We start from the raw sequence: 17,683 nt of genomic DNA, 5'->3' as shown, positions 1-17,683 counted from the left end.
AAACGGAACCCTTATAGGTTCACTATGTTGTCTGTCTGTCTGTCTGTCAAGAAACCTACAGGGTACTTCCCGTTGACTTAGAATCATGAAATTTGGCAGGTAGGTAGGTCTTATAGCAGACATTTGGGGAAAAATCTAAAAACCATAAAATTAGGGCGAAGTCACTCAAAAAAAAATGTGGTTATGAACTAATAATTAGCATTTTCAATTTTCGAAGTAAGATAACTACCTATATCAAGTGGGCTATCACATGAAAGAGCTTTACCTACCTGTGCATTCTAAAACAGATTTTTGTTTATTTTTATGCATCATTGTTTTTGAATTATCGTGCAAAATGTCGAAAAAATACGACTGTAGTACGGAATCCTCGGTGCGTGAGCCTGAGTCGCACTTGGCCGGTTTTTCACATTTAACCCCAATGTTTAAGCATATTAAATCAGGGAACAACGACCGCCGCAGTTTGTCTCCCAGACAAGGGTCGTCGGAGCACGTGGCCGAATTGGGTCGCCCCGAAAACTCGGCCTTCCTAGTAAATTTAAGTGTTACGACCATTTTCAACGAACTGCATTATTTTCTGCTGACCAACCGAAGATAAAATCCATTTTTCGCACACGTTAAGTAAAGCATATTTTTTATCACTATTAATATCATCACTAGCGCTCTCTGGAGGGAAGAGGAGATTTTTTTAAATCTTTATAGAAAATAGAGCAGATAATAATGGCTTTCCCATTGTTACTTTGCTGCTATAACTGTGTAAGACAACCTCCCTGGCGCAGTGGTAAGCGCTGTGGTCTTATTAGAGGGAGGTCCCGGGTTCGATTCCTGGCAGGGATTCGGAATTTTATAATTTCTAAATTTCTGGTCTGGTCTGGTGGGAGGCCTCGGCCGTGGCTAGTTACCACCCTACCGGCAAAGCAATCCCGCCAAGCGATTTAGCGTTCCGGTACGATGCTGTGTAGAAACCAAAGGTGTATGGGTTTAATAAAAACTGCCATACTCCTTCCAGGTTAGCCCGCTCCCACCTTAGACTGCATCGTCACTTACCATCAGGTGAGATTGCAGTCAAGGGCTAACTTGTATCTGAATAAAAATAAAATAAAAAAAAAGTTTTAATGCAGTACAAACAAACGGTGTAACTAATTATTGACTACCCATCACCTCACTGTCCATAAATGCGAAAGTGTGTTTGTTTGTTTGTTGGTTTGTCCTTCAATCACCTCGCAACGGAGCAACGGATCGACGTGATTTTTTACATAGGTACCTATTGTTTAAGCCCTGGAGAGTGACATAGGCTATGCCGGAAAATCAAAGAGTTCCCACGGGATTTTAAAAAACCTGAATGTACGCGTACGAAGTCGCGGTCATCAGCTAGTGGTTCGTTATTGAATCGTCGCTTAAAAAAAATGCGATGATTATCGCATCGCAATGATATTGCTGCACTTAAACATTCAGGCGGATTAAGCAGCTCTGATTGACAAAAGCTGTTCCGGGCGAATTTTCCAGCTGAAGTCCTTTTTATTCCACTTTTCACTCTGTTGAGCACTTCAGTTGAGAGTCCTTTTGCACGATCTATTGGCCTTTCACTTTCAAGTCCAACACTTGTTTGACAAAGGCATGAAATGCCATTCAATAATTGTACTTTTTTGATGGTAGTTTCATTTAGAATGTTGAAGACTTTGAAATATTTTTTTATGGAAAATCCATACTAATATTATAAATGCGAAAGTGTGTCTGTCGGTCTGCTAGCTTTTCACGGCCCAACAGTTTAACCGCTTTTGATGAAATTTGGTACAGAGATAGCTTGCATCTCGGGGAAGGACATAGGCTACTTTTTATCCCGGAAAATCAAAAAATTCGCGCGGGGTTCTTAAAGGCCCATCCGTTTAACTGATTTATATGAAATTTGGTACAGAGGTAGCTTGCATCCCGGAAATTGACATAGACAACTTTTTATCCCGAAAAATCAAAGAATTCGCGAGGGTTTTTAAAAAACCTCAATCCAATTTCCAATCTAACTTCCTTTGAAAATTATTGATTTTTTCATCCGATGATCCGAATTTAGCTGATCGTATTTTTACGAAAGAATTCGAGTAGGAATGAGTGCACCAATGCTCCGACGCCAGGATATTTCCCGGCGTCATAAATCTATGACATAGTATACGTAATAAAATAAATTTTAATTAAGTTTAAAAACGCCAGACTATTTCACCCGACCGCGTTATTCTAGCGAAATTAAAAAAGAAACGGGACGTTTTTAAATGAAAAGTTATGGTCCCAGGATGTAAGCATATAATCTCTAGAGTAAATGTGGACCCTGGGACATTAACTTTTGTTTTAAAACGCTGGACGTATGACCGCTTGATTAAATAGCGTGGTCGAAATAAATCTTCGACCAAAATATTTTTACAGTTTTGAAAGAAAGAAAAAACTAATAAGTATTTAAATTAAAACTTTGTTTCTACTTTATTAAATAAACTTAAATCTAAATTAAAAGCAAAAAAATTGAACTAAAATAAATGCCCGAGAGCTGGCAGCTACGTTGGTCAATGAATTAGTTTGGCCATCCAAAGGGGTAATGCTGCCAGCATCTTGGGTACAATGCCTCGCTGCGGTGGTCTCGATGAGATTTTCGATTTAATTCAATTCATTTTGGTTTTAAATTAAATAATCTTAAATTGAGCCCCACATTACATCTTAAATCCAAGAGTTGATTATCCCAGCGCTTCCTCCACTTGACCATTAAAGCCAACATGCCTCAAGCAGAAGAAGCGCTGTTGTTCCTATTTGTGTAACGAAGTCGGTTTTTATTTTTTTTGTAATATATTAAAGAAAACCGGCCAAGTGCGAGGCTCGCGCAATGAGGGTTCCGTACTACAGTCGTACTTTTCGACATTTTGCACGATGATTCAAAAACTATGATGCATAAAAATAAATAAAAATCTGTTTTAGAATGTACAGGTGAAGAACTTTCATATGATACCCCACTTGATATAATCACTCACTTCGAAAGTTGAAAATACTAATTATTAGTTCATGACCACAATTTAATTATTTCTGTGTGATCTAACCTTAAATTCACGGTTTTCAGATTTTTCCCCAAATGTCAGCTATAAGATCTACCTACCTGCCAAATTTCATGATTCTAGGTCAACGGGAAGTACCCTGTAGGTTTCTTGACAGACAGACAGACAGACAGACAGACAGACAGACAAAAAAGTGATCCTATAAGGGTTCCGTTTTTCCTTTTGAGGTACGTAACCCTAAAAAAAATTTGAAGAAAGAGATTTTGTCCCTTAGTGAGTCACCCCAACATAGCCCACTCCAAAACACGCTGAGCGACTCTGAGTTTGTAAACAAGGCCAACTGTCAGTGTCCACGCAGATATAACTATATTGTACAATTTAGATTCTTTATCAAAGTGATACAATATAGATTTATTATCAAAGTGATTGAAGTATCGAGTGTATTGTGTTTCATTGATGTAATCCCCACTGAACCCTCTTCACAGCCGCGGTGGCTGCCGGATTAGTCTGTCTCACGCTTGTCACGTCGATATTACGTTTCGGCACTCCAGGGCCGCCCATAAAGGCGAAGTAGGCATCCGCCTAGGGCGCTGGAATTTGGGGGGGCGGGCGGCACGGCGAGTAGCGGTACGTTTAGGGTACACTTCTTACGCGCTTTTCTATACAAACATATTACGCCCATAATTCTATTCTTTGTTGTTCTAGATCTATAACTAAGCCATATATCGATTTATTTCTTCATTATCTATGATCTAAAAATAATAATATAGTAAAATTGTATTTATGTTAAAGTTATGGCTCTTGAAAAATCTCTATTTTAGAGAAAATTTTGAGGCAACTTAACTTAAGGAAATAGCTTGGCGGCACGGCTTTGCTGGTAGGGTGATAGCCACGGCCAAAGCCTCCCACCAGACAAATTTTTAAGAGGATCTAACTTCGGTCCTGGCTGAACAGAGAGCCGAATCTTAACCTTAAAAAATACTCTAAGTATCACTACAGTAAGTAAATATAATTATTTATTACTAGCTTATGCACGCGACCTTCGTCCGCGTGGACTACACAAACAAACCCCTATTTTATCCCCTTAGGAGTTGATTTTTCAAAATCCTTTCTTAGCGGATGTCTATGTCATAATGACTATCTGCATGCCAAATTTCAGCCCGATCCTAGTTTGAGCTGTGCGTTGATAGATCAGTCCGTCAGTCAGCTTTCTTTTTATATAAATATAGATTATAGTAGTAAAGATACGTACTGCTAGCGTTAGTTCCTCCTTCAGCCTTCCTGGGAGTAAGCGTATTCTACACTTTACTTGAAGTACACTCAGTGAATGTACATACTGCCTGCATAAACTCAGCATTGAGTAACTAAACTTCATGAATAATTCACAAGCGAACGCTATTTCATTACCGATGTAACACTGAATTTCAATACCATATCACTATGAATTGTCAGAATATTTGGTTTTACTACTTTAACAAAACATTCCTGTTATTTTATTTTATTTATTTATTTTACACTTTATTGCACACAACACAAAGTAAACATTGAAAAAACACAATACAGGATCTTAATCTAATAGCTGTAGCATGCAAAGGCGGCCTTATCGCTAAAGCGATCTCTTCCAGGCAACCTTTAGGTATTATTTTACCAAAAAAAAAATTTTAGTAATGTTTTCATAGTTCATGTATGTAGGTATACGTGAGTTTCTACGTTCCATCATAACTTCTAAATGCCTAAACAAATTTGGATGTATGGGATATCGTTAGAAACCTTCATCATCTTGAGAGACTGGTTATAATTTTTTTGAAAAAAACTAGTAATATGGCGGCTGTATCTTTCTTCTTCTTTTTCTGTTAAAAAAGTCTTTATAGTTCGTTTTTAGTAGGGCAATCATGTTTTTAATTTTTTTAATTTCCAATTGTTTGCAAAATAGTTACTTATATGATTTTGTTCGATCAATATAATATTATATAGATATTATTTAAATTATTTTATTTTATTGAAAATATTACAAGCTAGCCTTATTTAATTTCTAAACAAGTCATGCCCGCGCGGAATGGTGCCAAGAATAATGGCTGCATTTCTACGCTGGAAACTTAATTAAAATAAACTAAAAAAAATGCTACCTATATTACAATAGTAGGTGTATCTTCCCAAATTATAATCTTTGCTTAGTCAAATAAAAACCATTACAGCAGTAATTACTAATTAACAACTCTATTACAAAAGATAAGACAGTCTCTCCTTAAATAATTTTCCCTAATCGACGTCATTATTATTCAAATTACATCTTAGTACCATCTCGTTAGAAAGGTCCCGCTCCGTTCGTAACACGGAAGGCGTCGTTACAGCTTTTGTTAGTAGGCAATGCAATAAAAACAAAATGGCGGAAGAGCGCGGTAGGAAATAAAAGCAGCGAACCTAATGTTTGTAAATTGTTTTTCAGTACAACATATTGTCCTACTTTCTTCATCGTCTCAATCTATCACTGGTCCACTGTTCTCCTTTCAGAATGAGAACGACTAAGGCCACAGTACGCTGGTTTGGAATTGGATTGGCAGATATCACAAGTTTTTTTACTTACACTTAAAGGAAATTCCGAAAATTTAAATATTATATTTTATAATACTTACATTACAAAAAAGCTGTGATAGCCTAGTGGTTAGGACGTCCGCCTTCTAATCGGAGTTGCGGGTTTCGATTCCGGCCACGCACCTCTAACTTTAGAGCCTCAATAGCTCAACAGGTAAAGGAGTGGACTGAAAACCGAGAGGTCGACGGTTCAAACCCCGCCCGTTGCACTATTGTCGTACCTACTCCTAGCACAAGCTTGACGCTTAGTTGGAGAGGAAAGGGGAATATTAGTCATTTAACATGGCTAATATTCTTTTAAAAAAAAAAAACAACTTTTCGGAGTTAGAGGTGCGTGGACTATAACTACTGTTGGACAAAATATGACTTTTAGTTAGAGGTTTGGGTTCTCTACCTTTCGCAACCACTCACTTCCTACCAACTTCTTGTGACCCGGTCGTCCCATGAGTCCATCCCAAATCGCTTACGAAAAAAGAAAATCAATTTTCTCAAAGTGAGATATCGCATTTGGATCGACAAAAGACAGAAATTCTTTGAAATCTATTCCCGATAGTTATTCTCAATACGTCTAACCCCCGCGGATCGTGTTGCAATTTACGTTCGTACGTGAGTTACAATTTTTGTTGCTTTTTTATTTTATTGATGCCCAAAGTCAAGTACGCGGAGCGACTGCTTAGAGAACGAGCAGACTTTAGGTAAGACAAGACATAAAGCTGCAATTTGCAAAGTTGTTATTTATGCGAGTGTTTGTATTAAATACCGAGCAAGTATCGAAGTCTTGAAATTGGATTCAAAAATAGAATCCTGAGCCTAGCAAGGGATGCAAAGGCACGAGACGCAAATAATTTTGCAACACAATTTTTCTTCTCACTACAGTGACGAAAATACTGGCTGCAAGAAAAATATTAGGCTTTATTAGTGTTTAATTATTATATACAAAGTAGAGCACTAAATTTCGGATAACTTTTCCACGTTAGCGCTTAAAATTGACTTTTCCACGCAGATTCTGTTATTAGATTTTGATATTTGTCTCTAAACTAAATTTAAAGTAAGTATCTACATTTTCTTTTTAGTAAAGCTGCTTTTAGCGTACTCTAAAAATTTGATTCTACCAAAGCAGGTACCAAAAGTCACGAGGTTTAACAGTTTTAACAGTAATTAAATTAAGTTTGTCTGTCCTTTTCTTATAGCATTGGGACGAAAAAGATGCGAATACCTACTCTAAAAGTTGAGATCAGAAGAATCAGTATCTACCAATGACTTATCCATGCTAGCGGTTAAAATGCGCTTTCCCACGCAGATTTCAGACGTAGTAAGTACGTTCTTTTTTCTTTTTCTATGTGGTGTACAATACAAGTACCTAGCTTGAAATGGTTCTTGTAAAATACACACGGCCCGTCTTTCGTCGTTCTTATGAGAATCTTAATCGAACTTGGCTTGACACACAGCCGTGTGTCTTGATACGAACTTGGCGGACACACTCCCGTGTGTCTTGAATATTATAATAACGATCAGATTACGATTATACTACAAGTATATTCATTCATTGATTTTATTTTAATTGATAGTTCCCTTTTGTCTTACGTCTGTGCTGTCCTCGTTAAAATCTTAAGGCGGACTACTTATTCCGGAAGGACCAATTTTTACTCTCGATTCTGTCTCAATTTTCTTCCACTATGTAGTAGTAACTGAAAACCTTTTTTTGAACAGTAAAAATAAAGGATGATCCTAGTTTAGAAACCGTTATTTTTCAGTATCCTATACCTATAACATAAGGTGTAATAAAATAACGATCAAGTATTACAAGAAAGTTGTAACAGCGTATATATATTAGCGGTCCATTGCACTGGGTAAGCAACGTTGACCCAAGTCGGTAACTGAATGGGTGACCTTTGGCAGTCAGAATGTGGCGAGGCATTGTTATTGCTGAAGTGTGTCTGTCTATCTGTTTCCTTTTTTTACAGCCAATCACTTCTCCCGGAAATAAAAAGAAAACCTAAATAAATGTGGGCGATGTCGCGCGCATCATTTAATCATAGCAAAGTTAGATGGCTGAGTCTTTTGTGTCTATGTAGATTATATAATTATTTATATTAGTGCTAATCCTATTCACCTAATAAACCTTAAATTTAATAAACCTACTCACGATTATAACATGTTACATACTTACGTGATTCTTGGCGTTATATACCTACTGTAGATTATTTCTTTTAAGTAATAGGTATCTTCGTTGCAGCTAGGCACCGAGGACAAACCTCTGTGGTTTTTTCGGTGTTTTTAGTTTAAGCTTTTATTTGTATGTATTTTTATTTGATAATAAATTAAAATAAAAAATAAGACCATATGGTGTATAGTCCGTGACAGGTCGAGATGGCAATCGGGAAGGAAATCGTACTGCACACGCGCACAGCTCCGCGTATAACTCTGTACAGCCGAACGCGATTGACGTGCGGGTGTGCGGGTCATCCGCCCGCCTCATACCCCGATTGCCATCTCGACCTGACGCGTACTTACCTAATAGATTTGCCATCTGAGGCTGGGCACGTATGTGTAGGCGTACCTAAATGCTATTAACTCGTCCAACGACGGTCGGCGTCTAACCTAATACAGTTATAGCTGACCTAGTACTCTGCGCCTAGTACCTACATTGCTAACCTATAGTATACGACAGGTCGAGATGGCAATCGGGGAGGGAACGCCCCACACACCCGCACAGCCCCCGCGCTAACCTAGTAACAAGCTGGTGTGCTTTCCTCACAAACTTTGAGTTAGCAGATTACCTGTACCTATAGTACAAGATTTTACGTCTCACCAAACCAAACCAAATTCGAGAGTCGAAATACTTCCGCGTTACAGTAAACTGGATCTTAAATGCCTTGTATTAAAGCTAAAGTTTGTCTACACTTCTACAGCCAGCGCTCCAAGCGGAAACATTGCGAAATTAAAATCAGTGGCATTGAATATTTGACTTCAATTCAAGGCTGTTTAGGTCCATTTTACTGTAACGCGGAAGTATTTCGACTCTCGAATTTGGTTTCGTTTGGTGAGACGTAAAATCTTGTACTACGGGTACTGTCAAAAGGATCATAATTATGCTTCAGGTTCAGTGTGTCACTTTATAGTAACATCAAAGGAGAACACCTTGTTATTTTGCTCTAACCTTATCATGTTATACGTTAGTTACGACCAGTGGCGTGCAACTCATAGAGGCATAAAAGCGCTGCTTACCCAAGAAATAGTTAACTCGGTTGAAATTGCTCAATGCTCATTATTATTTGACTTGCTTACCTAACTACTGCTTACCCTGGCTTTAAACCCTATGCACGCCACTGGTTACGACATCCTTAGCGTCATGCTTCTGCGTACATTTCAGTATTGATCACAAATCTATATAAAACACCTAACTTACCTAGCTATTATATTTTGTTTAAGGGCAAGTCTTTCTTAGTCGAAACATCTTATTTTAATGTAGACTAGCTTATGCTCGCGACTTCGTCCGCGTGGACTACAAAATTTCAAAACCCTATTTCACCCCCTTAGGAGTTTAATTTTCAAAAATCCTTTCTTAGCGGATGCCTACTACATAATAGCTATCTGCATGCCAAATTTCAGCCCGATCCGTCCAGTAGTTTGAGCTGTGCGTTGATAGATCAGTCAGTCAGTCAGTCAGTCAGTCAGTCAGTCAGCAATAATTATGAAGTATTGGACTTCGTCAACGCGGGGAGTATGGTTGTGCAATGAGAAACCTGGAAATTATTACGCAGAATATTGTTTAATACACCTATTACTAGAAAGAATCATTGTACCGTTTTCTTTAGCTAATTCATTCATAGCTCCCTAGATGACGCTATATAGGTGTTGCATCGCGGCAAATCGCGCGCACACACGCTCCCGTCATAGGAGCACCTGTCAACTTCGCCATATGTAAAAACGCAGTCTAAAAAACGACACGCTAACATCCGCTCGCGCGCAGGCCACCTATGGCCTTGCATTGGTACCAGCACGAAAATCTAGAAACGCTCTCACGCATCCCTAAGGCTGATTCAAGGAGTCCTGGAGAATTTCATAAGAACAGGTCAGTGATTTCTTCCTTGTATATATCTGTTTTAGGCATTATTTTGTTGTTTTTTCTAGGTTTTTTGTTGCACATACCATCGCCGCTAATTCCATACTATTGCAGTATAATTAAATGATCAAACGAACTTACCAAGTGAAGTTCGATCTTGATTGTCCCATCTTCGGCGAAGAGATTTAATATTTTTCACTTGTAAGTAGTCTTCGCTACGCTTCAACCCACTCGCACGTAGTTTAGCTCCATAAGAAAGAAAGAGATAGCATGCTCCCTACTTTCTTAGTAGCAATGCCGGCTACAGGCGTCATTTAGTTTAGAGAATAACAAGGCCTCCAACATTGGTGTTTCGGGTACCCAATAAATAATAATAATTACAGACGGGGATGGGAGGGACCTTAAATCTCTTCGCCGAAGATGGGACAATCAAGATCGAACTTCACTTGGTAAGTTCGTTTGATCATTTAATTGTCCCATCTTCGGCTCCGAGATTTAATATTTTTCACTTGTAAGATGTTCAGAGCTAAAGAAAATGTTGGAGGGCAAAATATTAAGCCAAAAAACAAATCTAGATTAACAAAATAAGTAGTTATTTATTATGAAAATTAACATAAAAATCAACCTGAATCTGTATTCCATACAAAGAAAATAACTTAATTAGGCGAAACATTAAATAGTGCATTAGCAAAACTTAAATTATCGTTAATCAAAGGTCTATTATAAAAATTCGCAAAGGTTGCTGACTGATCTGACCAGGTAGCAGTCTTTCTTATAGTATCGACACTGACACCTGCTCGTAGTGCAGCAGAGGTAGTTGCATGTCGAGTACTATGGGCACTAAATATTGTCGTATCGACGCCACTAGCTGTGAGAATTTGTTTTATCCATCGTCCAATGGTTTGGGACGAAGCAGGATGAAAGGGTTTTTTAGTAGTAAGTATAAGTCTATCATCGTGACTAGATCTGCAGGTCGAGGTCATAGTTATATAGGATACTAGTGCATCCGCTGGACAAACGCTTGGCCGCTGTATAAAATAAGGGAGGTCAAGTCTCGGTTGTGATCTGCCTATCCCTGAAGTTTTAATAATATCGGTAATAGTTATAACAATCCTTTCACTGCTCATTTTAATATTCGGAATCCTAATTAACGTTAATGTCTGACATCTTTGTCCAGTAGATAAGGCTAATAGAACTACTAGCTTTTTAGTGAGTTGTTCCAAACTAAGAGAGCTATTTGGGTATAAGTTTGCAAGGTAATTAAGAACTACATTTGGATCCCAAGTGGTATCATACTTAGGAAAGGTTGGTTTAATTTTAAAAACACCTTTGAGAAACCTCTTTACTCGTTCATCTTGGCCCACCTTATTTATGGAAATAAGAGATAAAGCTGAACGATGACTATTTAATGAACCATAAGAGGATCCATTTCTTAAGCAATCTGCTAGGAAGTCCAGTAAGTCATAAACCTGAATATCAAAAGGATCTAAACCTTTAGTATTGCAATAGCCCCACCATAGTTTAAAGCTAGAAGTATACTGGGATTTTGTACTATTCGACAAAGATGCAAGAATTGCAGTCATTGCTGATAGAGGGACTTGTTGCCTGGCGAAAGCTTGCCTGATAATACACTCGCCACCAGGGAAAGGCGCCGATGAAGAGGATGCGTTTTCCTGAAATTAGAGGAAAGTAAATATTTGTTAGGTGGTATTATTAACATATTTTTATCCACCACAAGAGATTTATAAACCGGAAACCATGGTTGCGATGGCCAATTTGGGACGATAAATATACCAGTAGCCTGATCACTAATAACTTTTTGCAATGCCTTTAATATTAGTGAAAATGGCGGAAACGCATAAAAAAACATATTATCCCATTTTATTGTAAAAGCGTCCACGTTAAAAGCATAAGGATCTCTTTTCCACGAGACATATTTTTTACACTTAGCATTTATCCTTGAAGCAAAGAGATCTATTTCAGGTTTGCCATACCTCTCCACAATATCTCTGAATGCATTGGAGTGCAATTCCCATTCAATATCAATATTCCTAGATTCAAAGTCAGCTTCAGTATTCTGAGAGGATTTGATATAAGAGGCAAAAAGGAAAATTTTCCGTTTTTCACACCACAACCAAATTTGTCGAGAAATTTCATTAAGATGTGGGTATTTAACTCCACCCATTCTGTTTATATAGGTAATGGCTGTCGTATTATCTATGCGTAATAGTATATGGCAGTTATAACACTTGTTAGCAAAGGACTTAAGTCCGAAAAAACGCTGCCAATAGTTCCAAATAATTTATGTGGTGATGACGTTCATCACAATTCCAAGAACCCCCCGATTCTTTCTCCTTCGCAGGCTGAACCCCATCCAATTAAAGAGGCATCACTAAAAATTTCAAGATTAAAGTTGCTAGGTCTGATTGGATTTACTGTAAATAGGATGGATTTTTTCCACCACAAAAGATCATCATGGGTATCAGTTGGAATATTCATTTTTCTATCATAATCGTCATTATGTAACAAGGCCAAATACCTAGCTCGTTCTAAAGATTTTGTGTGAACCCAGCCATAAGCAACAGCAGGGCAGGCTGCAGTGAGAGTACCCAAATATCGCGCAAAGCTACGAACTGAAAGTTCTACGGTATTCAAGATTTCATCGGTACGCAAAAGAATATCGTTCCTTTTCTTATAAGGTAGTTCTAAAGTCATATTTGCAGAATTTAGGATAAATCCCAAAAATTGACAGGTTTTACTTGGAACAAGATTACTTTTTTTATAGTTTATTACAAATCCAAGGTTAGTTAGACATTCTATTGTTATATTAAGGTTTTTTAAGCAATCTTCATAGCTGTCCCCAAAATAGCAACTGTCATCTAGATAGAACACGGACTTATAACCCTGCGAACGTAGGTAAGATGTTACTGGTTTCATAAGTTTTGTAAAAGCATGAGGTGCTGAGCTTAAGCCAAAAGGTAAAACTAAGAACTCGTAAAGAATATCCTCAAAAAAAAATCTTAAATATTTTGTGTGATTTCTGTGTATTGGTACCAAAAAGTAAGCTTCTTTGAGGTCTAGGTTTACCATATAAGAGTTTTTGGTCATTAATTTAATTGCAGTCCTAATATCCTCCATTTTGAAGTGATTTATATTTACAAACTTATTCAGTTTTTTTAAATTTAAAATAAGGCGTTTTTCACCGTTACTTTTAGGGACCAGAAAAATACTTGAAACAAATTGGCCCTTACACGGTTCACATCTACGAATTGCTTGAGAATTTAATAAACGTGTTATTTCTGATTTAGTAAAAGTCAACTCATTATTAGGAAGAGATATTTTTGGATAAGATGTTGGGTCCTGAATTGGTAACTCGGTGAATGGAATTTTATACCCAGAAATGCTATTAAGAACAGCTTCATCATTAGTAATATTTTTCCAAGCTGTCATGAAAGATTTTAAACGACCCGCATGTACCTGTGAACTTATCGTTTCTGCTTCGCCGGCCTCGACTGCTTGTGACGTTGAGACGTCGATGGTGGTGGCGTTGACGCTCGCTGCCCGCGAGCGGCCTGCGCTGTTGAACGGCGCTGGTAAACTTGCGTCGGCGTGAATTTGGCCCCCCTGCCGCGGGTCGACTGACGTCCGCCGCGGTAGTTCGAGTGCGTACGCGGCAGGGAGGGCTTGAAGTTTAAATCACTTGATGTAGCTGAAGATTGAATAAGTTTCCCCGTCTTCTGGATGCCCCGTGAAGACTTGATGAAATCACCCAATTTTTCACCAAATAAGTGGCTGTCCCTTTTTCGATTCTTGAATGGTTCAATGAAAGTCTTGTCGACCATAGGCGTCACGAGTGAGCGTCTGGTTTCAGTTTCTAAATAATGGGAGTCAGCAATCAATTTACCCGCATCTGCAAGATTTTTCAGAATCGCCGGTGCTTCTATTTGCTTAGTCAGCATGTCCGACATTGTCTTGCTGAGTACTGTAAGAGCACATGCCAGCTGGTTTTGCTTTTTCAAAACACGGGTATCTCTATTTCGGGCCGACTCGGTTAGCATTGCGCTAATTTCTGGATTCAGCACGGGGGGCTTCAGCAGGGGACAGTTTTTTGGAAATAAGCATTTTTTTAATAATTCCTCCCTTACCTCCTTTTTTAGTCCCTCTTTAAGGATAGGCTCCCACCTTTTCGCTATATCCTCATATATTTCTGGGCCCCACTCATTTGACGCGGGTTCGAAATCCCCTAAAGCGAGTAAGAGTTCTGGGTCGGCACTAGGGGGTGCATTTGTAATCTCTGTCAATTCGGGTACTGTAGATGCTGCCGCCGCCGCAGGTGGTGATGGCAGGGGCTCCCCGCCGCATACTTCTGGCTCGATTGAGTCAGCCCTGTGCGGAATTTCCACGACAGAAGGTAACGGTCGTGCTGTTGGTTGCGGGGACCGGGGCGAGGAAAGCGGTGATTCATCATCATCACGCATTTCTTGATCATCTAGGTTGAAAAATAAATAAATTGATAAATAAATAAAAGAAGGGTTAATATCTCGTATTAACTCATAATATAATGCTATTGGTCAATATCTCGTATTGACTCGAAGCTGCTTTGTTTATTTTAAATCTACGGTCTAATATCACGTATTAGATCAGAGATATAATTGCTATAAGTAGCCAAGAAATAGCCAGCATGGAAACGAAAAGGAGAATATCTCTTTCGTACATACCTTCACTATCCGATCCGTAATGCTGGCGTCGTAACTTTTCTTCATATTTTCTAATCTTTTTACGCCATTTTTCTTCTTTATTAGCACTGTGCCTTCTTTTCGGCATGGTAAGTAACTTGAGAAATATTTATTTTTTATTATTTTTATTATCTTTTACTACGTGCGGTAGTCGCGCGCGCACGAAAACGAATGACGCCTGTAGCCGGCATTGCTACTAAGAAAGTAGGGAGCATGCTATCTCTTTCTTTCTTATGGAGCTAAACTACGTGCGAGTGGGTTGAAGCGTAGCGAAGACTACTTACAAGTGAAAAATATTAAATCTCGGAGCCGAAGATGGGACAATTATTATAATTAATTTCGCACACGCACCCAGGATCAGTGACTATTTACACGTCGCCGATCCAACCTTTCCCTTTTATATAATATATAGATATAGATAACGGGTACATACCACGATTAATTAGATGATTTTATTTGTCGATATTTCAACCCAATTGCTCGTGGTCCTCGTGGAATGGCGACCTCGCACTGGAAGAGGCAGTGTTGGAAGACCCCCCCACTAGGTAAACGGACAACATCAGACGAGTCGCAGGGAGCCGCTGGATTCAGGCGGCGCAAGACCGTGGCGTTTTGTAGGTGTGGAAGTACCTACAAAACACCAATGTCCAGCAGTGGACGTCTATCGGTTGATTATGATGATGATGATGCTGTGTAATTGGGTTGAAATATCGACAAATAAAAACATCGAATTAATCATGGTATGTACCCGTTATCTACATTAAAATATGTCTTTAAACCACGAAATAAGCTTCATCATCATAGAATCATTAGAAACATCTTATATTTTTTTTAGTTATGTAGCTAGGTACCTATGCTTTTGAACTCAAAGTTTCATCTCAATATTGTCTAAAGAGACTTGAGTCTGGCTGAGATTTATAGTGCCTTTGCTATTTGGATTAGCAGACTTCACACACCTTTGAGAACATTAAATAGAGAACTCTCAGGCATGCAGGTTTACTCACGATGCTTTCAACGACAATGACACGGTCTACAAATCTGCTATCTCTTAGTAAAGGTCGATGTACATCACTTTCGGCTGCGTACTGTAAATACAGTCGACACCCATATAACATCTTGTAAATATAATATTACTCGTTTGCTCGCTATCTCTATTAAAAAAAAATTAAAAAAAAATACAAATGTAGGCAGTGTTTTCATTGCTACAATAGCTATGTAACTGCATGCCAAATTTCAGCCCGACACGTCCAGTAATTTGAGCTGTGCGTTGCTAGATCAGTCAGTCAGTCAGTCAGTCAGCTTTTTATTATATATTTTTAGATTCAGCTACCCCTTAACATTTAACGATGTCGTAAAAGTCAAGAGAGCCACCGTTAACCTACAGGGTGCTTGAATCAGGAAAGATAACATTAATACCACACTTATTGTGCTGGACGGGGCATTAATTATATCTAAATTGTCTATTTTATGCTCTGAGCACTGAATTACAGCAGACTTTCAGTATATTAAGCTGAAAATAAAAAAATCTAAATATATAAAAGGATAAAGCGAAGTGAAGTGACTGACAGACTGACAAATCTATCAACGCACAGCTCAAACTACTGGACGGATCGGGCTGAATTTTGGCATGCAGATAGCTATTATGACGTAGGCATCCGCTAAGAAAAGATTTTTGAAAATTCAACCCCTGAGGGGGTGAAATAGGGGTTTGAAATTTGTGTAGTCCACGCGGACGAAGTCGCGAGCATAAGCTAGTATACTATATACCTACTATACTATTTCTAAATTCTGCGGTACAGTACGCTTAGTACGAGATTTTATGTCTTACCAACGTTGATAGTATTCGAATGTTGAAAACCTTCCGCATTATAGTAAACTGGATCTTAACTGCCCTGTTTTAAAGCTTAAGTTTGTCTACACATCTACAGTCAGCGCTCTAAGCTGAAACGTTGCGAAATTAAAATCATGGCATTGAATTTTTGACTTCAATTTAAAGCTATTTAGGTCCACTTTACTTTGACGATATTGTGTTTCGACTCTCGAAGATTAGCAACGTTTGGTGAGACGTACAATTTTATACTAAGCGTACAGAACGTAGGTATTCAATAGAGTCGTTTTCATACTACAGCGCAAAGTTTGCAGCGCAACGGTGATAACGGGAAAACTTTCAGCTCTATCGACTGTGTGAACACGGATGAAAGGCGTTGGGGACTCACTTTAAAGCTTAATCAGAGTGAATTAGAGTGAGGGAACTCTCGGTTTGATCCTGAATCTCTATCATATTATGTCGAATATTAGGCTATGGGTAACGTGAAATGATAGACAAATTGGGCTACCTTAGGGCTACTAACGTCAAATGTACTAATATTTGACGCCTGCCATTGACGTAGAAATCTTGACATTTTGTTAGAAGTTCCCTCTGTCGTGAACAAACTGTCGTTCGACAAGTATTTGTCGAGTTATCGGTATCGGTATTTTCATTTCAAGTGAACTTGAACGTTAGAATTGAGGAATAATAGGTATTTTTGGGAAATAATGCAGTGGATTCCCAGATCCCACCGCAAAATACTATTAATATCCCCATCCTTCGCCTTGTCCACTGTGCTCTTTGCTAGTCAGAGGGACACGCGGAGAAACCTTCCCCCTGCCAGGTCATTAGCCAAAGCCAACAATATTCCCGAAGAAAAATTATTAGCCATGTTACCGGGGTGCACTGGCCCGAATACTGCTCTTCCCCTCGGACGTATGTGAAAGGGACCAGCAGAACCCAGGCACACTGGGAGGTTACCTGGCTAGCACCCCAGGTCTGAGAGGACCTGGGTCGATCTCCACTTCACTTGCACGAAACGTTTTTGCTCAAAAGATTTTTAGATGTTTCATCCGAGCAAAGCCGGAGTGGGTAAACAAGTCTAGTGCTAACTTGTAGCAAGCCTGTCTCAGCACAGCCCAAACACCGGCTAATCCACTTTAAAACGCATTTCACGTCAGTTCGCAGCACGTTGTTATTGGCAAAAATCCAAGATTTCACAGCCTCTCCACGCCGCCATTTCGAGATATAGGAAAATCCCAATTTTGCTTTCCTACCTACCATTTTTAGATATTCATAATATTCTGATACTAGATGATGCCCGCGACTTCGTCCGCGTGGATTTAGGTTTTAAAAATCCCGTGGGAACTCTTTGATTTTCCGGAATAAAGTAGCCTATGTCCTTCCCCGGGATGCAAGCTATATCTGTACCTACCAAATTTCGTTGAAATCGGTTGAA

At 38.8% G+C, this 17,683-nt stretch overlaps 1 protein-coding gene across 1 annotated transcript; it reads right to left on the bottom strand.

The window, feature by feature from the left end:
• Positions 1–10,259: 10,259 nt before the first annotated feature.
• LOC138403821 (uncharacterized) lies at positions 10,260–13,367 on the bottom strand. The gene is made up of 2 exons (XM_069505723.1): positions 13,159–13,367; positions 10,260–11,354 (listed from the first exon to the last, which is right to left on the bottom strand). The coding sequence occupies exon 2, from the start codon at positions 11,262–11,264 to the stop codon at positions 10,338–10,340; it is 927 nt and encodes a 308-aa protein (XP_069361824.1). The 5' UTR covers positions 11,265–11,354; positions 13,159–13,367; the 3' UTR covers positions 10,260–10,337.
• Between the last annotated feature and the right edge of the window lie 4,316 nt (positions 13,368–17,683).

This window comes from Maniola hyperantus, chromosome 21 (assembly GCF_902806685.2).
Source record: "Maniola hyperantus chromosome 21, iAphHyp1.2, whole genome shotgun sequence".
Taxonomy (NCBI): domain Eukaryota; kingdom Metazoa; phylum Arthropoda; class Insecta; order Lepidoptera; family Nymphalidae; genus Maniola; species Maniola hyperantus.
This window is presented reverse-complemented; position numbering and strand designations above follow the sequence as displayed.

What these genes read in the sequence shown, in the direction of transcription:
- LOC138403821 (XM_069505723.1), bottom strand. Translation starts at nt 11,264, where the DNA reads ATGACTGCAATTCTTGCATCTTTGTCGAATAGTACAAAATCCCAGTAT.